The following is a 21,993-nucleotide window of genomic DNA, read 5'->3' as shown; positions in this document are numbered from 1 at the left end:
TCGCCCAAGGCGGCTTGCCCTACTCGCTTGCATCCGTTTCCTTGCATTAAAGTTGTTTGTTCAGAGAGCATTGCGCTTCAATTTCCTTGTTAATTTCAACAACTGGCGTCATCGGGTTACAAAGAAGTTATCCAGTAAGTGGAATGTTATTGGCACAGTATTTTGCAATATTCTGCCTTTCCGTTTTATCGTTTCATATCAATTGTTATCCGGTGACACGTGAACAAAGAACTTCTTTTAAGATGCTCACTAGTAAAATAATCTTGTAGTACTAACTCTTACAATCCGTGACGACACAGAGAGTAGGATAGGAAAATGCTGTTTGTTGTTATCATTCCAAGAACAACCTATACTCGTCTGTATCTGGTAGCTTTGAGGACGTGGTACATTAAAAATATTATAACTACTGCAGATAGTCGATCTTGAAAAGTTTCGTCTTCCAGAGGCAGAAACTCCCTAAAGAAGAATTTATCTTGATGTACAGTTTTCTTTTAAATGTATAGGATATAGAATTATTAAAATGCCATAGCCGTAAGGTACCCTTGTCAAAGGACTCACCACAACAGTTCAACTATATATTTTCAAAACGATATTACCACAAAGGCCACAAACCAATGGATTTTTACAATATCATAGTTGTTAACTAACACAAATTATATACGCACATGTCGTATTCAACCATTTGTCCTAAAATGGGCAGGGAAAATAAATGAGGTTAAAATGTGCTGATTGTGAAACTTCAAGATCAGGAGAGAAGAACTGATTCATTTGAGAAAAAAATAATAACATATTACATTCAATTAAACGGTACGATTGCATTAAGAAATTATCCATTGTTTCAGGTCCGCACTTGCGTGTGGAGGTCGAGACCGACCGTCCCACCGGAAGGATGACGGCGGAAACGGCCCCCAGCACAGTCGTCACGGGGGCGGAGGGCGGCGGAGGCGGAGCACACCAGCATGCTGCCTCCAAGACGCCGCTGCTGTACTACGACCAAGAGTGCGCCAAGGTCGAGGCATGGCTCGACGAGCACCCAGAGTTCATGCAGGACTACTTCCTCAGGTTAACACAATTTAGCGTGATTTTCTGCTTGTTTTAGATTTTTTGTATAAATAGTATCCAAAATACAAGTTATTCTATCCAGAACACCATCATTATAGCTCAGCTGTTTCAAAACAATGATTGGATGAATTCACCTCATTTTTCTTGTTAAAAAATCTCATGCATGAAATTTTGTACAAATTTACTGCCATTTTTGTCATTTTATTTAGAAAGCATAATATAACAAGCACAAATTAACATTCAATTGAATTTAAAACTATATAAAAACAGTTTTCACTGCGGATCGGCAGCTAAACCTTTGCCCTACACGACCCAAACTAAAATACAAATATTTGCATCATTAAAAATATATTTTATTTGAGACAATGCATGCTGTAATTTTTTTACAAACGCACGGTGTGTGTAACTCTATTTTTAAGTGAAATTTGGACACGAATATCAAAGACGGAAGATTTTCTGTCCATATTATAATAAGTGAATATTTGGGAACTATCAACATGTCCTTATCAGTCCGCTCGTGCAACTCCCGGCCATTGAAAAGCAGCTTGTCCGCGTGATTTTCGCGGGTAGATAATTGGGCATAAATTTAATTCAGTCTACAGCTACGAAATGAAATCTTCCATTCCAGTCACATCCACCAAGGATGGATTTCCCCGCAAAAAAGTTCGGCAATTATTCCAAGATTCATGAAACTCAAAGGAAACGAAAAAATCTTTAACAATGTGATTTATTGGAAATTTGCTTGAAATTTCGCAATGTAAGATCATTTTAATACCTTTACTTGGCAAAATGTATCAGAAAAACTATTGAAAAACTAAGCGCGCAGCCAACTCATTATAACAAAAGGCAGAAAATATTATCCTGCTTTGCACCTTTTATTGAAACGAAAAAGATGATAATATATTTTACATAAATAAACTTTTACTATAAACCCCGGCCGTTTCCCCGTGGTTTTGTGGCTCTATTTTAGCAGTTCCACACTTCTGTCTGTCATATTTTTGCAAATATGTTTTAGTAATTTACACAGCACGGCTATAAAAAGAAAATTTCAAATTGGGCAGTGTTGAACAGGAAGTGACGAAGTACTGATGTGTTCACAGAAAAGCAACGCGCCAAGTAGTGGACTCGTGGCTGGTAACTCACGCAACGTCGACGTCGTCGATGACGCAGAGCAGCACGGGCGAGTCGCCGACGCAGCCGACCGGCGGCTCATCGCGCGGCGGAAGCGGAGCCACCACTCCGGTGCGCAAGATCTCCGCCCATGAGTTCGAGCGCGGTGGGCTGCTGAAGCCGATCGTGACCACGATCGACGGCACGCCGACCTTTCTCGTCACGCCGAGCCCAGACAGCACGAGCAACTGCACGTCGACGCACCACATGGCCACCAACAACAACATGCACAACTCGAACACCGCGCAGGCCGGACAGCGGCGCTCGCGGATCGAGTTGCGCCACTTGGACGAGAAGGAGCTCATCTTCGAGCTCGTCAAGGACATCTGCAACGAGCTGGACGTGCGCAGTCTCTGCCACAAGATCCTACAGAACGTCAGCATGCTCCTCAGGGCCGACCGCGGCTCGCTCTTCCTCGTCCAGGGCAGCACCTGCGGCGGCCGCTGCCTCGTGTCCAAGCTCTTCGACGTATGCTCCCGATCCACGCTTGAAGAGATGGAGAAGAAAGAGGAGATTAAGATCCAGTGGGGTCACGGCATCGTCGGTTTTGTTGCTGAGAGTGGCGAGCAGGTCAACATCCCTGATGCATACAAGGTGAGAGGGTGTTTTTTTATTTTTTATTTCCAATGGCCTTTTTAGAGCAATATCTGCGTCAAAAGGGGAAACCATTCGATAAAATTTTCAGGAGTTGGATTTTTCTGAAGCACACTGTGCCAGACGGTTTATCTTGCCAATTTAGACATAATTCGAAGTTGCTCAATAGGGAAATACAACTTTTTATGGTATTAATTTTTTTAAATTGTTTGACAGTCTCTTGATAAAGTTTAACACTGGCCTTACAATGACAGAAAAATGTCTCGTATTTAGAGACTTATTTCCCCATTAAAAATATTATTATTTATTACTATTACTAGTCTAGTCTATACTCCTTAGTTTCTTTTGCGTGAAAATTGTAGTTATAGCTTCATTTGAAAGAATTTTGAGACTATTTACTGCAGTAAGATTGTTCAATCTAATCTGCTTATATATCCAAAGGTGAGGGGAATGGAAAAATTCTCAAATTTGTATGAATTTTGATCTTTACGTAACTTGTTAATTTATTGCAAAATTCGATCTTCATGAGATTTTCATGAGGCATAAGGCTAAGAAAATGCTTTAAGTGGATTTTTTTAAACTGTTCTAATTTTACACACAGCTTTTACTTACTTAAACGTTTTAAGGCTCTTTTTAAATGGTTGTTGTTAATATTATGTTTACTTTTAAAAGCCCTTAATTATTCTTTTGCGCTGATTTTTCGTTCCTGTAACGAGTGGAGAGCTCAAGAAAAAAAACCGACCCTCTCAATTAGAACCTTTTTTAAACAGAAGTTCATGAATATTACTACGTTCGCTCTAATTTTCCCATTTTACAACATGTCAAAAGAGAAACTTCAGCTCCAAATAAAACAAAATTGTGCAACCAATACCACAGTTTTGTTTATTAGCATAGCACATGTATACATTGTTAATTAACTCGCAGAGAAATTAATAGTTTGCGCGCCAGGAGCGTTAATTAGTGAAAAGTAGCAGAGCTTTACAATCGAGCCGTGCTGCTGTTTTGCTTATTTGCCTCGCTTATAACAGGTTAATGTGTATTCCATTCCTCTCCTGTTTTCTCGGAAAGCGGCAATAATTTCCTGCAAAATTGTGCCCACCACGCGTGCACGTTTTACGACCTGCCTGAAAGTGCCCTGTTCGAACACAAGGCGCGCGCGATCGCGTTTATTCCCTTTTAAATTAAGTAATTTCTGTGGGCGCGTCGCGGGCCGGCCGCTTTATTAATAATAACTCGGCATGATCGCAATTTCCCGCGATGATTTATTTGGCTGTTTCCCTCAAACGTGACCGAGGAGTGTCCCGAAAGATTATTCGCTTATTGATTTTGCGGCTATGTGAGACTCACTCAGAAAAGAGAGCAAGCGTGCGTTCGCCGCACTTCTCGGCGCGCCACGCTAAAATATATGGCATACACGACGGGACTATTACCCTGTCTACCGCTCTGAGACACCACGCTCCTCGCACACCAAGAGCACCATTAATTATCCCGCCTACTTAATGGTCAGAGTTTTTTTACAAGATCATAGAGGGAGAGCAGTTAATGTATACATACTATCCACTGGAGTGGTCCCTTTTATGGAGCATTATACCGCTTAATGCGTGCGAAATTGTCATCTTTTTGGTACACATATTTCCTGCTCTATATATTTTTCCAAAAATTTAAGTTACAATGTGACATTAATTAGCATTTTAAAAGCGGTTGCCTTTTAAAGCTCATGATGAATTATTAAGATGATTTGGACCTGATTTTTATACCGTTTTCTTTTTTATTTTGTTTATAAAAGGAAAAAGTAAATGTTATCGTTAGACGAATCATTTTGATAATTTACAAGCGTAAGTATAGTCACTGTAATATTCATTTAAGACTTGGATTCTTTTGATGTAATGTTTAGTTAAAAAGGGGTAATAATCTGGTTTAGGATTTAAAATAGTTGATTGCTTTCTACTTTGCGCCCGTTTAACTTTCAAAAATCAAATGTGCAAATAATTGTAAGACTTTTGAGCAACACTTAAAACGGATTAAATCACTTTTGAAGTCCTATCCCTCTTAATGGTTGCTTTGATGCAAAAATATTTTAGAACTATACTTATTTGTTAGGTTTTTTGTCTTGAAACTCGTTGGTTTTATAAACAGGATGATTGCACAATTTTTGCCATTAATTCTGGTTTTCAAAGCGAATTTCTGAGGAAATGTTTGAGCATTCAAATCGATATTTTTTGGTGTTCGCATGCGCACTTTTTTTATTGATCAAACTCGGCTTCAGTTTCTGATTACAAAATCAAAAAGTGCACTGATAAAATTTTGATTTGAAGCATAAAGTTTTCGCGGAAAAAGGTAATATTATTACAAAATAAATATTTATATAGTTGTTTATTGTTCTACGTCTATCAATTACAGTCAATTTAAAAAATTTGTGAACAATGGCATATTTACGGAGCTAACAAGTTCCAAAATCGAACATTTTAAATTTTTTGAATCAAAACTCCTATCACATTAAATTTAAATAAAAAAAGCATGCATGTGTAGACCACCTAACTTTATTTAAGTTGTTTGAAAGTCAATTCATGATGTGTGTTTGTGATCTAAGACCCTGACCACTGCGCCATGCATTATTATAGCATTGAGCTCTCACACATGAGTTACGCCGCCGATCAATACAAATAATGATGAATATCGTCTGTGCTTCTGCGAAATTGCAAGAGCAAGCCTAAGCCAACAACTTTCTATGCTCTCAAGCATAGATTGCGAATTCCCAGCACGGTCGTCTGTTTCCCTTGGTGGCCAAGCATAGTGTACCGACCTAGCTATTTTTATCCTTAATCGCCCGTGACCCAGAGGACGCTATGTATATGTGTTTGGGAGCGTTTTATATTCACTCTGCTCGCTCTGGCTTACTGCAAAATCCCATTGACAATATCAGGATCACTTGAAAGTGAATTCCCCTTCACCCTTATGCAGACTATTTTTAGTCATACACTCTGGCGAACATTTCGTTTTATGACGCGACACACACGATTGACCGATTTTCCGAGGCGTTTTTCCATTTGCCGCCTTGGGCAGTGTCTGGCTATGTATGCTCTCTTAATAGAAAAACGGATCAAGCACAGCTTTTGCATTTGCACGTCGGATCGCAATTTTCGGAAACGGCCTCAGCCCCCGCCTATATCTTTTAACCACTGGGAGCTACCCAGAATTTTTATTTTGCTCTCTGAATACACCAGTTGAAATTCATAAGATAATAGAGCAGCCTCCTTGGGAAGAGAGCGACCGATAGTAAGACATTTTATATCGTTCAACCTATATTGAAAACAATCCATCAAACTGCCGAAAAATAGGTTTAAATTGCTTTTCCTTTCGCTCCCCTTGCGCCTCGCTTGAGTAAGAAAAATGGTTTTCTCTTTTCTAATCAGTTTTTGCTGACGCTCCGAGTTGAGAGGCGTTATAGCAAAGATAAATAATATCTCACGAAAAAGAAGGATGAGGGTACGAAGCTTCAATCAATGTTTGCAGATCAACATGCTCTCGCCCTGATTATGTTGCCTTCTTTGTTGCAGGACAACAGATTCAACCATGACATTGACCTAATGACCGGCTACAGGACGCGCACTCTACTTTGTATGCCAATAAAAGACTGCAACGGTGAAGTGATCGGTGTTGCACAGGTGGGATTATTTGTCTTTTAACTTTGGCCCAAGGGGAAAATCGATATCCGTCTTGTTTTATTCCAACTGAAAGCCGTCTTCCCAACTGCGCTCTGAAACTTTTGCTAATTAAATTTCACTTCTTGTCGTTCTGAATAGCATTTTGCTTAAAAGACGTTCTCTTCGGAGCTACGAAAATAACTTTTCTATATTGTTTCGCGCGTGAGATGGCTATTTGATTAGTTTTCCTCGTATTTTTTTTAGATTTAAATTGTGAATGATTATTTTTTTCCTGCGTTATGCAGAGTCAAATTTTTCCCCAAACAAATGCAGAACTTTCTGCAGACAACAAAGTGTAAATTACTGCTCTGAGGTGTTAGCAAATCCATTTCGCACTCTGCACGTGCCGTGTCTGTCAACGCTCCCGAAATAAATAAGTGAAACTCAAGACCCAACAAAGCCCATTTCTCAGCTCACGCGTTGACACGTGAAAATGGCAAATAAAAATGTGATTTCTTGACGGCAGGTCATAAACAAGCAGGGCGAGTCATGTTTCACCACCAACGACGAGAAGATTTTTGCCAGCTACCTCCAGTTCTGCGGCATCGGTCTCAGGAACGCACAGCTTTACGAGACGAGTCAACTGGAAGTGAAGCGTAATCAGGCAAGTATTATATATGCGTTTCAGCCCAGATTTGTTCTGTCTCGCCGAGCTGCAAGCTCGTAAGCACCGAATATAATGCGCATATCAAAGCAGCAGATTTACTGGTGGGCCGAGAAATGATTCCAGCTCCCGCGGATATACCCACTGCCGATTTTCGATTTTGTCTCCTGCTGCTGCGGATTTATTGGCAGCTGCTCGTGTATACATTTTTCTCGCTGATTAATGATCGCGGATCCAGCGTGAAAACGCAAATTTCGGGGATGGTGGGCGCAATGGCTGTTATGGTTCTCGTGCTTTGCGATGTATAGCGTTTTGTATAGTGGATCGTTCAGGCGAGCACAGGATAAGGGTGATAGAGGTTGACAGGCTTTTCATTCAACTTTTATGAGCTGTCTATTGCACACACTGCGTCCAACTACACTTAAAATCTTGCGAGATATATGAGTTTTTAAACATTATTCACATTTGAAATTGCATAATGTGGCGCAGTTGAGACACTTCACACTCCTATCAGCTATCATTTTAATATTGAATTTTCAAACAGTATACATCTTTTTATTAGTTGATCTGCTATTGCTACAATTTCTTTGTAGTCTAATTTCTTTCGAAAACGCATTTTTCCAAAAATGTGAGTGTGAATCCATTGATTTCCTTCCAGGTCTTGCTGGACTTGGCCCGCATGGTCTTTGAGGAGCAGAGTACAATTGAGCACATGGTATACCGCATCCTCACCCACACACAGTCCCTAATCCAGTGCCAGCGCGTTCAGGTAAGCCCATCTATTTAATTCTCAATGACCAACTCACCCTTTGGACCGTCCAATAGGTTCTGTTGCTCCACCAGGCCTCCAAAGGCAGCAGTTTCTCCCGCGTTTTTGATCTCGAAGCGAGCGATATGGAGTGCGAGGACGTCGACTCAAGGACAAGGCAAGTTTAATGACGTTGTTGCCGAGCGGTTGTAAATGAAGCCTTTTATTTCAGTCCGTTTGAAAGCAGATTCCCAATTAACATTGGCGTGACTGGTTATGTGGCGACCACGGGAGAGGTGAATTTTTTCTAATTAATGCCTCGCAAGAACTTTAAAATTAAATTTTAAATAATTGCAGACTTTAAATGTTGCGGACGCCTACAGCCACGAGAGTTTTGACAGATCTGTAGACGAAGGGACCAATTTCCGACACAAAAGTATTCTCTGCATGCCCATCAAAAACTCATCGGGGCAAATTATAGGCGTCATACAGGTAACACGACAGTCCGTTAAAATTTCAGCACACGTCAAGCAAGTCTGTTGCAGTTAGTGAATAAGTTTGATGACTTAGCATTTACGCGAAACGATGAGAACTTTGTCGAAGCCTTTTCAATTTTTTGCGGAATGGGCATCCACAACACCCACATGTAAGTGCTTTCTGGCGTCACGTGAAATGAAATCACCTGGATTACCCAACTTTTATTTTCTGCTACAGGTATGAAAAGGCTGTGGTCGCCATGGCCAAGCAGAGTGTCACTCTAGAAGTCCTAAGTTATCACGCGTCAGCATCTCTCGATGAGGCACACAGACTTAAAGTAAACGCTGAGTTTTTGTCAACGCTCTAAATATTAAATTTCTTCTGGTTTTTTCCACAGAGCTACGTTGTACCTTCCAGTAAAAAACTCCGCCTTCTCGATTTTACGTTTGATGACATTCACATGTCGGACGATGAAACTCTTAAGGTAAATACTTAAATATATTTTTAAATTGTTCACTCGCGATGAGGGCATATCTGCGAAATATGAATTCACTTTTATTCATTTTGTTAATTACAAATGTATTAAATGGATAATTTTAATTTACAAATTTTTCTAATTTTAAAATTTGTTTTGGCAAGAAAATCATTTGACTGATGCATCCAACAGACTAAATTCATTATACTGGGAAAACTGCTCCTTGCAATGACTATTTGATAACTTTAAAGTTAACTTTTAAAATAAAATTTAAAATCATGATGTTAAACCAATTTTTTTTATGAGTGACCAAATAAATTTACCATGGAAAAACAAGTGGCTAAAAATGTGTTAATTTTGGCTCAAATTTGCAGGCGTGTTTGCGCATGTTTATGGATCTCGACCTGATCGAAAGGTTTCACATTGACTACGAGGTGCTGTGCAGGTGGCTCTCCTCTGTAAAAAAGAACTATCGCAACGTCACGTACCACAACTGGAGGCACGCATTCAACGTCGCGCAAATGATGTTCTCAATCATCAGCGTGAGTAAATCTGTTTTGACGTTTCCCCCCTGCGGATGAGCAATGCTGAATTTGGCGCCGTGTTCCCAGCAGGCCACACAATGGTGGAAAGTATTCGGCGACATAGAATGTTTAGCTCTCGTCATTGCCTGCCTCTGCCACGACCTGGACCATAGAGGGACCAATAATTCCTTTCAAATCAAGTAATTAATAGATTTAAGATTTAAATATGATTTAAACTCTGACGGTGGAATGTATGTAGAGCCTCCTCGCCGCTGGCGCAACTTTATTCTACCTCCACGATGGAACACCACCACTTTGACCAGTGCATCATGATTTTAAATAGTCCGGTAATTGATCAGTCATTGGCCATGCTAACTAATTTGACATCTCGGCTAATAGGGCAACCAAATTTTGGGCAACCTTTCGTCTGAAGAATACTCAAGAGTGGTGAAAGTATTAGAGGACGCCATCCTCTCCACAGATCTAGCAGTCTATTTTAGGTGAGCATTATTTGTACCTGTGAGTGCCACAACGACCCTAATAATTAATTTCACCCGCAGGAAAAGAGGCTCATTCTTCAACGTTGTGCGGACACACGATAACTGGGTGCACGAGGATAACAGGGAGCTACTCCGCGGAATGACAATGACTGTATGCGACTTGGCAGCCATCACCAAGCCGTGGGAAATTGAAAAAAGGGTGAGTACACAGTCATTAATTTTTTCTCGTGTGAAGCAAAATTTTATTTTCGCTAGCCTTTCGCAGACAGCACTGATCATTTTAATTCATGTCCAAAAAAATTATTAGAGGCAGTTTTTTGTCCCTTAATATAATTATGTATGTTTCTGTTTATATAACTTTGGAGTTTTGATCACTGTATTTCTAAAATGCCAGCGAGATAACTTTTACTTTTAATATCATTTGATCTCCAAAGATATACACAAATTTCTAAATAATAGCATAATTAATCTTAATAGTAATTTTTAAATTGCGTGCACGTTCTGAATTTTTGCTCCTAGTAAAAAAACAGCTTCCCTTGATTTGATATCTCCGATTCCATCATTTTAGCAGGATAAACAACAAACATTTGATGGCCAGACACCTCGAATTAAATTCTCCAGAATAATATTTATGACGTGTTTCAGGTTGCTGACTTGGTATCAAGCGAGTTTTTTGAGCAAGGTGATATTGAAAGAGAGGAACTGAACATTACACCAATTGTGAGTCATTTTTCTTCATTTGATCATGTTGATGCGAATGTGATCCGTATTTTTCCACAGGATATGATGAACAGGGAAAAGGAAGACCAGCTGCCACTTATGCAAGTAGCGTTCATCGACTCAATTTGTTTACCAATTTATGAGGTATGCACTAATAGTTTGATATTGAATTATATTTTTATTTAATCGATTGATTAAAATATAAAATTGCTTGAAAGTGATATAGCATTTGAGCTAATTTAGATTAAAAATAAATTGAATTACGTTAAATTTTACAATAAATGAGCTGTTTTATTTCCAGGCATTTGCTGACTTGTCTCCTACACTTAAGCCCTTGGTGGATAGAGTCCGCGAAAACAAGATGCATTGGCTGGAACTCTCAGAAGTGAATGTGACTCAGAAAAGAAAAGTGATAGATGGTGAAGACAGTCGACAGTGACGATGAACAAGTGCAACAATTATTTATTTGATTTTTACCACAACTTCTAGTGACACTTAATTAAAAGTGATGAAGTGCAACACAAGACTTAATATTTTTAACCATCCAAAGTCTACTCTTTCCTTCATAAAGTAAAATCTTTGAAAGAATGGACAAGAATCATTCAAACCTTTGGAGAATCCATTTGTTGAGATAGAACGTTCTGTGGATACATTGTGAATGTATTTTTGTGCTTTAAGACAGGATATTGTAACTAAATGAAAACTCGCTATTAAACCAGACAAATTGAGTGTTTTAATTTTAATCACTTCTTAATATCAAGTTTAATTTTATTAAAACAATGCCATATTAACAGCAATTAAATAAAAAATTTAAAGGTTTCTTCGTTCTGTTTGATATGTGCCTCAAAATAAGAACAAAATGCCAAAATTTTTATCATATTTAATCTAAAATGGTAACCCTTTGATTTTTTTAATTTCTTGCATTTTGCATTCAAATCAGCATCGACCTTGCAAGTTTTTAATTGTTAAACAATTTTAAAGCTCGGAAAAAATCTCACTGACCAATTAGCTATTTAACAGTTTGTAAATTATTTATGAGCATTTAGTGTTTCAGAGTGAGAGTTCAACTAAAACATTTAATGAATGCTGGAGAAAGTAAGAAGAGAATTAATCATCAGTTTGCAATCTAAAGCCCACCGCAACTTTCAACTTGAAAGAGTACTCAAAATATCAGTCCAGCTTCAATTGTCCCGTCAAGAACAACAGCTCGCAGTCATCAACAAACTAAATTAAAGTATTTAGAAAGCCTCAAAAAGGGAACTTAGGGTCCGTATTCGCTGATTATCTATCCCAAATACTTGGTTACGAAATCAATCATGTAATCTTGATATTCTTTGCGGACAGAAGATGTTTTATTGTAAGGTGACCCATTGTTCTGTCAATGGATTTCTGTGATAATCTCTTGACATGCTATTTACTAAGAAAATGTTACCGTTTGTGGTTCAACTGAATATAATGATCCAAAGCTAATCTCATAATCATGTGTGCTTTCCAAATGCATTGAAAACATCTAATTCAAATCCATGCGCACACTGAAAACCCCTATGGTTGATTAGCACAGTTCATCAGTAAAAGTCGGTAGTAACTAAGAGTGAGTCTTTGGCCAATTTGTATGAACAAAGTTAATTTCATCGGCTCACCTCTTTTGAGATGGGCAACCTCCTGATAGCGAACAACCCAATAACATCGAGAACGAATAACATATGGGTGCACATGGGCCTCATTGGAGGAAGACTGGTCCAGAAAAGGACCGGCTCCGTGTTTGCCCCTGTACTGTGGTCTTTTTATTGAAGCGCTATAGACTTTCATCCCATGAAATTCATTCACGCATATGCTGGAAAGGTGCAAACCAGCAAGTAGCAAGTCGGAGATCTTTCGAAATCCTCCAAATTCTGGATGAGCTTGTCATTGCAATGCGCGAGAGAGTCAAATGTAGGCGCAAATCAGCCCGCACTCGACACCAAACATCACTCAGGCGGAATAATATGCAAATGACATGTAACAAATGCTTGCAAAACTGTGAGCTCACATCACTTGGTGTTCATTTAAAATTTAACCATTTTTGTAAACACGTTCACATAATCTCTAAACGGTCGCTCATTCTGGCTGACAATCGGATCAGTAAAGGCATAAGTTATAACAATTACTCTCCTGATAAGCAAAATAATCAATGCAGCGAAAATTATTAAAAATTCCAAGAATTTCATTTCAATGAAGAAGAATTTTATTGATGAATCAAGTTCATTGGGGCTGAGGCAGCATCATTCATAAGAAATGAGAATCAAATTTAGACAAAACGCTTTTTAAATAAGTAATGCAGGTTGCATACCCTTTATAATAACTCTAGCAATGCGAACGCGCTGAAACCCTCATTTATCCTGGGGCATAATTATTACTTTTAAAAAATAATCTAGAACCAATGCCACACATTAATAAACGGCTTATTTTATAATTTTCGTCACAAAATGTTTTTACAAAAAGCGAAAATTACGCTCTAACACAGAGGTGTAAAGCACGCCAGTAAAATATTTAATGCTGTAAAAATTCAGTGTAGAAAACAGTATTTTAGTTTCATAATTTGAAACCATTTCAACTGACAGAAACATATCGTTTTCAATCAAATTATCATTTTACCAAAAATTTACGTATAATTTATAATTGTTGCATTCTTTAATAGGTCTCAAAATCACCAAGCACGAAGTTTTAATTTCAATTTTGCATGCTACTGTGAATTCTTAAATAACAGGAACCACATTGTTTTCAGCAGAGCCCAACGCCGTAATTATTGTCCCGTCAAAAAGAGATATACCCACACGTATACCGGTTGATTATCAGCAGCGATGCCGACTAATTGTATTGTGTTGAAGACCGCGCACGTTGGAATTTAGAAGCATTTTTAAACATCAGATTTCCCTCCACCTGCTGCTGACATTGAGTTTGTATTTTAAGTGTCACTGCGAGCATATATATAAAGAGGAATGTGCGCCTCAGATCATTGAGTGATAGTCGCTCAATATCTTCGCACCAAAACAGCTTAGCGATAACAGCATTGTTGTTGTGTGCCAAGAGTGACAATATTCAAGGAAAATGAAGTCTATTATCATATGTTTGGCATTATTCCTTGCAGTTCATGAATCTGCAGCACAAATAAAACTTTCATTTTTGAACTTTAATGATTTTCACGCACGATTCGCACCTATCACCATCGATGGTGGCGATTGCAAGCCAGGAGACAATGAACTAGGTGAGTGATTATTTTATTCTCGCAATTTTTGAAGTGCACTACAACGATTCTTTGAAATAAATATGAACGTTGAAAGAAAAAAATGGTCTTAAACCAAGGAATTCATAATTTTTATCTTATAGTTATTTAAAAATAGTTAAAATGACGTTTTTACTCAATTTCATAATTTTAATTTTAGACAAAAGCAGTGAACAGAAACGATTATTATTTTATAATTATTTTTATAATTGGTTTTTTATTTCCATTTAAATAGAATCGAGTATTGAAGCAACAATAAGTTTTATTTTATATTCTGTTAGGTTTGTGCTATGGTGGAATTGCTAGGCTGTATACTGCGATGATGGAGCGGCGCAACACGATGACAAACCCAATTCTCCTGAACGCCGGAGACAACTTCCAAGGAACACTGCTATATACTTTGTTCAGATGGAACATTACTTTGGAATTCATGAGGCAGTTCAATTTTGATGCATCTGTAATGAATTTACTGTTTATTAATAAAGCGGTTATTATTAGTATTATTTCGCAATTGACAGGCTCTTGGCAATCATGAATTTGATCACGGATTGGCGGGTATCGTTCCTTACATAGAAGGCCTTGGCAGCCCCGTCGTTGCTGCTAATATTGATGCATCACAGGAGCCATCAATCGATGGAAAATTTGTCCCCTCTGTGACTATTGAGAGGGAAGGCACAAAAATTGGCATCATCGGCTGCATCACTCCCTTCACTTCGGTAACAAGCAAAAATGTGTTTAATTAGTATATTACACTCTCGCTAAAGACTTGCAAGAAATATGAGCCATGATTTTTTATTGAAAATGTATTTTTTTTAAATGCAGTCGATTTTTAGCTCTATTTTAGCACATTTGGTTTAAATGATAGCCATTGAAGTAGAGACAGTTCTAAAATATTTTAAGACCTACATTTTGCTCCATTCATTTTTCCAGAGCATGTCCAGCTCTGGAAACCTCCAATTTCTCGATGAGATTCAACCAGTGACCGCAGAAGCGCAGCGACTGAAGGCTAGCGGAGTGGAAATTATCGTCTTGTTAAGCCACAGCGGATATGATCGTGATATAAATATGGCAAATCAGATTCCGGAATTGGACATAATTGTTGGGTCCCACTCTCACACTTTCCTGTACACTGGTATAAACTGAGATATCACCAAATTAAAGACAACCCGCTGTATAATATTTTATAGGCACACCTCCGTCCAACGAAACGCCAGAAGGGGAATACCCCACAGTCGTGACTCAAGCCGCTGGACACAAGTGTTTGATTGTGCAAGCCAAGGCCTTTAGCAAATACCTTGGAGTTTTGGAGGTGGACTTTGACGCCGCAGGTGAAGTCCTATCATGGACGGGAAATCCGGTGCTTTTAGACGCCTCTGTAGCTGAAGGTCGCTCTAAATCAATTCAAACTTCTTTACTTTTACCGAAAATACATTTTTAGATCCGACTCTGGTGACCATGTTGAAACCATGGGTGCAAGAAGCGAGCATAATTGGAGATGAAGTTTTGGGTTCAACTGCGGTCTATCTGGAATCAACTACTTGCTACGATGGCGAATGCACCATGGGAAGTTTCTTGGCTGATGCTATGATTTACGAGGTGAGAAAACATATTTCACTCCTCAGAATACCAAAAATTAAAATGTTTTGGTCTACGTTTATTCACATTATTGTTAAAAGCACACTGAAGTCGTTGATGATGATGGATGGACCAATGCCGCGATTGCAATTATGAATCCTGGTGGCATTCGAGGTCCAATGGGTGAAAGCTCGAGTAAATATTTCTTTGCCTCTTCTTCTTCCCTGACTTAACAAATTTTCTTTGAAGCCATCACTGTGAATGACTTGTTCACTGCTCAACCATTCCAAAACACAATCGACACAATTGAACTGCAAGGAAAGGATATTCTTGAATTGATGGAACTGGCTGCCAGTCGCCCTCCGTTCAAGAGTTGGCGCTCATCAAGGTTTAGCGAAGGCAGAGGCTGCTTCCAGGTCGCGGGTAATTAAATAGAAATTTATTTTCTGTTATAAAATCCTCATACAATACATTTTTAACTGAAAAAGTCTTTAAAAAAGGGAAAATCATTTGCTAATTTTTCTTAAAAAAGTTGTTGTATTTGATTTCTATTTTGAATTCTTTAAAACTTGCAGGTATTCATTCTACATACAACTTGAATAACCCAGCTGGATCCCGTCTAATTGATCTAAAATTGAGGTGTGCAAGATGTCGCATCCCTGAATATCTTCCAGTTGAGTTGGAAACATGGTATGTAGTTGCCATGCCATCATTCCTCTCTGGTGGTAGCAGCTTCCCCCTCATTGCTGAACGAGGAAGAAACAAGATCGTTGGTAAGTTTTAATTTTAACCTAGAAAAGTTCAATAGCGTGCAGAGTAATTTAGTGAGATTTTACTAATTGTAATTTGATTTAAATTGCCTCTTTAGATGAAATTTCGTTTAGATTACACAGATAATGCACCATGCAGAAATATTCTAAAAATTAAACCAGCTAAATTTAGGATGGTGTCCGGTTTGAATAAATAAATTAATTTAATCCAAATATTTTTAGGGCGAGTTGATGTTGAAGTTTTCGCCGACTACATCAAAAGCCAAAGTCCCATAATAACAGCTATAGAAGGAAGAACTACCGTGGTTTAAGTGATTATTTGAGTAAACTATTGTATGTAGATAAGATTAAATTAGCAAGGTCCCTGGCGCAGGATGCTTACTAATCAATTAAACTTTATCTGCACACTTGATCACTCCTTACAATAAACAACTGTCCAAATTTAAGTTGCAATACAGAAAGTTGATTTTTATTAAATCGATAATATATGTTTAGTTCCCTTGCTGTTATAATCTAGTTTTGAGATACGAATTTTAATCCACAAATGATTAGTCCAATTTCTTATAAATATGCATCAAGTGTTTTTCTCCACTTTATCTTTTGCCCTTGTCTAAAATTCATTTCATCACGCAAAGGTTTGAGCGCTCGCATTAAAGATTAAAATTCTAGCTCTCATAGCCTTTGCAAAAATGTTATTGATAAAAATGTGAGACATTATCAAGGATAAAAATTAAAAATTTAATTTTAGAAGGTATATAGGCTGTTTGCATGATTGCTTTTTAATGAAACTAAAAATACGATACAACTCATTGAATTTAATTGGATTTTAATGCGCTAAAGCTATACACGTTTATTATCTCATTTGGCATTTGAATGTTCAAAAATTACCTCGAGGGCTCGTCTCCTTAACTCGTGGTGATAAGTAATTATTTGATGTTTTTCACTTGCCGAGACACGAGGGTAGTGTTTCTTATCAGTGTCTACTATCAAGAGCAAAAAAAGATAACAATCTCTATCCCATAAGTTTAGCTCGCAATAAATTCCCGTCATCGTGATCATCCATTCCCATCGTGGAAGCGATAAGTAGCTCGTGCATTTGAATCGCACTTCTCGTCCACATGTTGTTCACGGAGGACTCACTAGTGTGACCAGTTGGTGTCCAACTTCGACGGCGTCAACATGAGGCGGGCATACAAAATCGGAGCTGCAGTGGTTGGCGTCGCTGTCGTCATCGGCATCGTTCTTGCTGTCATATTCGCCATACCGGACAGCAAGAAACCAGAGGAAAAAGAGGTTGTCGTTACAATTTTCCATTTCAACGATTTCCATGCAAGATTTGAACCAATTTCATCTAGCGGCGGACCCTGCCCATCAGGAGGTAATGGCATGGGTTTTCGGATTTTATAACTGTTTTGCCAACAAGTGATTTTTTAAAATTATTTTCATTGCTTTATTATGTTGATCAAAAGTGCCAATCAGATAAAGTTTTTTGTTCACATGAGCTCCTTATTTATGCTTTAAGCAGCTTGGTAATGTCACTTGATATAATGGATATAATAGCTAATTCATTCGGTTTACCTCTGTCGAGATGGATGTGACCCCCTGATAGCGCACAACTCGCGAAAGAATAATATGGGCGCATGGGCCTCATTGACCAGCTCTGTGTTTTCCCCCGCACTGGGAACTTTTTATTGAAATGCTAAGACATTCATCCCGTAAAAGTAATTCGCGCATGCTGGAAAGGTGCAAATCAGTAAGTAGCGAGTCGGAAAGCTTTCGCAATCCACCCACATTCTCAATGCTTTACTGGAGAGCACTTTATTAAATAGTTCTTGGACGTTTAAACAATCATTGGCATTTTTAATGGATAATAGAGTTTCACCGATTTTTTTATATTTATCTAATACTGCCAATATTCTTCAAAGGTGATTGCTTCGGTGGAATTGCCCGATTGGTCACTGCTGTGGGCAGGCGCACGCTTTATAAAAATTCAATCGTCCTTAACGCCGGTGACAATTATCAAGGATCGCTCTTGTATACACTTTTTAAATACAACATCACGTTGCCAATGATGAACAAGTTCCATTTTGACGCAGCTGTAAGGATATTGTTTCCTCTGAATAATTTTTTAATTAACGTTTGAATAATTTCCAGACTTTTGGAAATCATGAGTTTGACGATAAAGTGGCTGGCCTATATCCATTTGTCGATGGATTTAATGCCCCTCTGGTCGCTGCCAACATGGACGCATCTTTAGAGCCCGATTTGGATGGAAAATTCAAAGCATCAGAAATTATTTACAGAGATGGAGTTAAAATTGGCATTGTTGGATGCATTACAAAAGATACACCGGTATAATTTTTTTCTTACGTGAAACGTGTCAGGCTAATATTATATAAAAAATAGGCGATTTCCAGTCCTGAACAAGTAAAATTTAATGACGAAATTGAAGCAGTGAAGAAGGAGGCTGCAAAACTGCGAGAGCAAGGGGTGAAAATAATTATTTTACTAAGCCACAGTGGATATGAAGAGGACAAAAAGATAGCAGCTGCAGTCCCTAGCATTGACCTCATTGTCGGCTCTCACTCTCATACTTTCCTGTATACAGGTAATCTCCAATTTTCTTCAGACTTCTCGATTTTCACCTTAAATGATCATAGGTGAACCTCCGTCAACTGATACTCCTGAAGGTGAATACCCCACTGTCATTGAGCACAACAACGGAAGGAAAACTCTGATCGTGCAAGCTTACGCGTATAGCAAATACCTAGGATTCATTCAAATCAAATTTGACAAGTCTGGTGATGTGGCGTCATGGGAAGGGAATCCGATCCTTTTGGATAAAGGCGTGCCTGAGGGTATTTTTAATAACTGAATTGCTTTATCAGTCGATACCTAAAAATTAAAAAAGACCCCGCAACTGTCGCTGAGCTTCGGCCTTGGGTAGAAGAAGCCTCTGTCGTTGGCTCGGTCCCCATTGGCACAAGCGCTGTTTTTCTGGAACAGGAAACATGCTACGACAAAGAATGCAACTTGGGAAATCTCCTTGCGGATGCAATGGTCTTTGAGGTTTGAAAAAAATGCAAAGTTCTACAGCTCTCGTAAAATATGAAAAATAGTATGCAGAGATCGTCAACGATGATGCATGGACAGATGTAGCGATTGCATTAATTAATCCTGGAGGTGTACGAGCACCAATGGGTGAAACCTCAAGTAAATTTTTACTCCTCTTATTATGTGCACCTAGATTTATTTTCCACGTGTTCAGATTTAACCTTCAACGATATTGTTACTGTTCAACCGTTTCAAAACATGGTAAATACAATTGAAATGCAAGGAAAGGACATTCTGGAACTCATGGAGCTCGCTGCAACGCCTCCGTCATACTACAAAAGGGTGAAAAGTTTTGAAGGCAACAAAGGCTGCTTCCAAGTATCAGGTGAGGAACGTTATTTAAATTTCCCTTTTTTAAATTTAGTAATTATTATTCATTTTAAGGAATGAAGGCGACATATGATTTTAGCAAGCCAGAGGGCTCGAGAGTGGTTGACCTGAAATTAAAATGCTCAAAGTGTAAAGTTCCTGTATTTGAGCCTGTTGATTTGGAGCGATGGTACAAAATCGCCATGCCGTCTTTCCTGACAGATGGAACCGAGTTTGCGATCATTCCAGAACGAGGAAGGAACAAGACTGTCGGTATGGAACACTCTTGAAAAATTAATTAATGTCGATTTGATTTGAACTTTCCGAACTTTTCGTGCAGGCCGCGTCGACACCGATGTTACTTCATCATACATCAAAAGCAAAAGTCCTATTTCCATTGGGAATGAGGGGCGAATCAAAATAATTGGATAAAGTGCAATAAGGTGCTTTATGTTTGCTCAAGTAGAAATGTGTATAAAATAAATATTTATCTCTGAATGATTGGTGTTCTTCTTATACAATTTAACTGCACAAATAATGAGCTTTGTACAGATTTTTTCACAAAGTTAATTTATTTATTTCATCAAAATACGCAGACAGCTCACAAAATAAAACAGAGAAACAATCGACCATCGCACCAGCTTGAAGAATTTTCCAAGTTTTATCCCCGTTTGTGTCAGCGGCCGCGATAATTTCGCCTGAGAGCCTCCCTGTCTGTGTGGAGTAAGGAAGTCTGGAGAACTTCCCTTGGCCGGCAAAATGAGAAGAAAAATGAAGAATTTTGATGCGAAGCAGTAACTGCGTCCGCGTAGGGCCCACGCGAAAGAACAAAAGACGCCTAGTTCTGCTCGACTAATCACAAAAAGGTTTGCCTCATTTGACACGGGTTAAATTCGGTCGCGATTGAGTTTCCATAATTTTAATTCAAAGACAAAATGTGTCACCTAAGAATTTTCCTTTCTGCTGATATACAAAGTCATGTAAATTTCAGACCAAAATAATTTCAAACGCGCTGTTCTCTCTGTTGCATTTCTTAAAGTGGAATAGGAGTTCACGCTCCTTTCCATTTGCCCTTGTCTGAACAACGTGTTCGACAATTCCCGTGCAACAGAGTGTACAGTATGACAAAATATTAGATTTTTGGTAGTTGATGATTGCGGCTGATCTGGAGCGCAAAGCTCGATCGACACCGCAGTGCAACACCAATGTGCTGGATTAATTACGGCGATTCAAAGTCGGTCCAGTTAAATTTTTCTTGGCTTTCCAAACTTCCAGTTTATGACCCCCGGACTAATGTAGCGGTACAACAACGCGGTCCTGCTTTTTGTTGGAAGCCAACAATTGTCGGCGGTTTGAATTATTGTAATTTTGCATTATTGTTTAACAGCAGAAAGATGATTTTAAAATACGAATTCAGTTTTCGTCCGTCAGCCACACGGTGCTGACGTGATTCGTTTAATAGTGCAGAACCCGATTCAAAGGGGTGAGTCCAACCGTCAGTTAAACTAAAGAATTTGTAACTTATTATTGTAAACCATTTCAGTTCTTGTACTTGATTTAAGTATCCGATCGGATTTCCAACTGTAACCAATCCACCAACAAATTCTTCATCTGAATTCATCGGTCTTCATCATTCCAACCCTCTTAATTCTCCCAAAGATATTACCTAAAGTTTTCACATGAAAAAGCAAAGAAATGATAAATTTTGGAGATGTATTAGTAGGTGTAAAATTCAAGAATTATGTGAATTTCAATCGTGACTTTATTAAATCTCTCAAACCACCAAAACCGAAGGGGTCTCAGCTGCGTAATTTTAGGCGGCGGCTGGCTTAACCTGCTTCAGCCGAATTTTGGCACGGCGATTGCGGCTGAGCATTGTTTCCTGTGGCTGTCACGGCCGACAAATTTTTTAAAGTGAAAGTTTGATAGTGCGCAGCTCCTGCCCAATGGGCCAAAAGGCTAATATTTTTCTCTGGTGCTTTTAAATTTTTTGACAATTCAATCGGCGGTTGGCGCGGCTGGATCGACCAGCTTATAGCCAAATTCACGACGGCTGGCGGCTGACAACGGGGCCCAAAATTTACCCGGATGGCGCGGTGCAGTGCGGAATTCCTTTCGTATTGCTTTCCTCATGATATATTGAACTCATTAACTGTCAAAATTAATTAGCAAGCAAAGAAATCTTTAATTAACAATAATAATAAAATTAACATGGAACTTAAAGAGGAGTTTAATTTGAAATGGTGTTCGTCGTGTTAGCTGGATTATGTAGTATGAATTGGTATGAATTTAGAGGAATGTTGTAGCATGTTTGCTGACGCTTAAGCAAATTTGCTTTCAAGCCGATGGCGTGTAAATGATTTTAGAAAATGTAAATCGTCTTTA

General features: G+C 38.6%; 3 protein-coding genes across 9 annotated transcripts in view; all 3 read left to right on the top strand.

The window, feature by feature from the left end:
* Positions 1-11,302, top strand: part of Pde11 (Phosphodiesterase 11) — a 47,018-nt gene extending 35,716 nt beyond the window's left edge. For 4 of the 7 annotated variants that reach the window (XM_065476573.1, XM_065476574.1, XM_065476571.1 and 1 more), the window contains 19 exons: positions 843-1,062; positions 2,163-2,826; positions 6,384-6,491; positions 6,997-7,134; positions 7,793-7,903; positions 7,960-8,060; positions 8,115-8,178; positions 8,240-8,374; positions 8,428-8,528; positions 8,597-8,696; positions 8,757-8,843; positions 9,209-9,376; positions 9,446-9,558; positions 9,600-9,705; positions 9,758-9,858; positions 9,919-10,057; positions 10,504-10,578; positions 10,639-10,722; positions 10,880-11,302. In XM_065476573.1, coding sequence (XP_065332645.1) covers positions 890-1,062; positions 2,163-2,826; positions 6,384-6,491; positions 6,997-7,134; positions 7,793-7,903; positions 7,960-8,060; positions 8,115-8,178; positions 8,240-8,374; positions 8,428-8,528; positions 8,597-8,696; positions 8,757-8,843; positions 9,209-9,376; positions 9,446-9,558; positions 9,600-9,705; positions 9,758-9,858; positions 9,919-10,057; positions 10,504-10,578; positions 10,639-10,722; positions 10,880-11,017 — 2,706 coding nt within the window. In that variant the 5' untranslated portion in view covers positions 843-889 and the 3' untranslated portion in view covers positions 11,018-11,302. The remainder of the gene's footprint in view (positions 1-842; positions 1,063-2,162; positions 2,827-6,383; positions 6,492-6,996; positions 7,135-7,792; positions 7,904-7,959; positions 8,061-8,114; positions 8,179-8,239; positions 8,375-8,427; positions 8,529-8,596; positions 8,697-8,756; positions 8,844-9,208; positions 9,377-9,445; positions 9,559-9,599; positions 9,706-9,757; positions 9,859-9,918; positions 10,058-10,503; positions 10,579-10,638; positions 10,723-10,879) is intronic. The other 3 variants (XM_065476575.1, XM_065476576.1, XM_065476577.1) reach the window with 3 other exon arrangements.
* Positions 11,303-13,559: 2,257 nt separating this feature from the next.
* LOC135948536 (apyrase-like) lies at positions 13,560-16,612 on the top strand. The gene is made up of 10 exons (XM_065497853.1): positions 13,560-13,822; positions 14,122-14,297; positions 14,359-14,556; positions 14,771-14,972; positions 15,028-15,225; positions 15,279-15,436; positions 15,517-15,610; positions 15,665-15,838; positions 15,991-16,188; positions 16,408-16,612. The coding sequence occupies exons 1-10, from the start codon at positions 13,666-13,668 to the stop codon at positions 16,494-16,496; spliced, it is 1,644 nt and encodes a 547-aa protein (XP_065353925.1). The 5' UTR covers positions 13,560-13,665; the 3' UTR covers positions 16,497-16,612.
* Positions 16,613-17,191: 579 nt separating this feature from the next.
* LOC135947749 (apyrase-like) lies at positions 17,192-20,106 on the top strand. The gene is made up of 10 exons (XM_065496684.1): positions 17,192-17,563; positions 18,111-18,283; positions 18,340-18,537; positions 18,592-18,793; positions 18,846-19,043; positions 19,097-19,254; positions 19,305-19,398; positions 19,454-19,624; positions 19,684-19,881; positions 19,949-20,106. The coding sequence occupies exons 1-10, from the start codon at positions 17,365-17,367 to the stop codon at positions 20,038-20,040; spliced, it is 1,683 nt and encodes a 560-aa protein (XP_065352756.1). The 5' UTR covers positions 17,192-17,364; the 3' UTR covers positions 20,041-20,106.
* Positions 20,107-21,993: the final 1,887 nt, after the last annotated feature.

This window comes from Cloeon dipterum, chromosome 1, assembly GCF_949628265.1.
Source record: "Cloeon dipterum chromosome 1, ieCloDipt1.1, whole genome shotgun sequence".
In the NCBI taxonomy this organism is placed as follows: Eukaryota; Metazoa; Arthropoda; class Insecta; order Ephemeroptera; family Baetidae; genus Cloeon; species Cloeon dipterum.
Note: the sequence above shows the minus strand (reverse complement) of the source record. Positions and strands in the feature narration are given on the sequence as shown.

Coding starts and splice junctions, on each gene's coding strand:
- LOC135947749 (XM_065496684.1), top strand. CDS start 17,365: ATGAGGCGGGCATACAAAATCGGAGCTGCAGTGGTTGGCGTCGCTGTC. Junction 17,564..18,110: donor CGGACCCTGCCCATCAGGAG/GTAATGGCATGG, acceptor TATTCTTCAAAG/GTGATTGCTTCGGTGGAATT. Junction 18,538..18,591: donor GCATTACAAAAGATACACCG/GTATAATTTTTT, acceptor TATAAAAAATAG/GCGATTTCCAGTCCTGAACA.
- LOC135948536 (XM_065497853.1), top strand. CDS start 13,666: ATGAAGTCTATTATCATATGTTTGGCATTATTCCTTGCAGTTCATGAA. Junction 15,611..15,664: donor TCCAATGGGTGAAAGCTCGA/GTAAATATTTCT, acceptor TTTTCTTTGAAG/CCATCACTGTGAATGACTTG. Junction 15,839..15,990: donor AGGCTGCTTCCAGGTCGCGG/GTAATTAAATAG, acceptor TAAAACTTGCAG/GTATTCATTCTACATACAAC.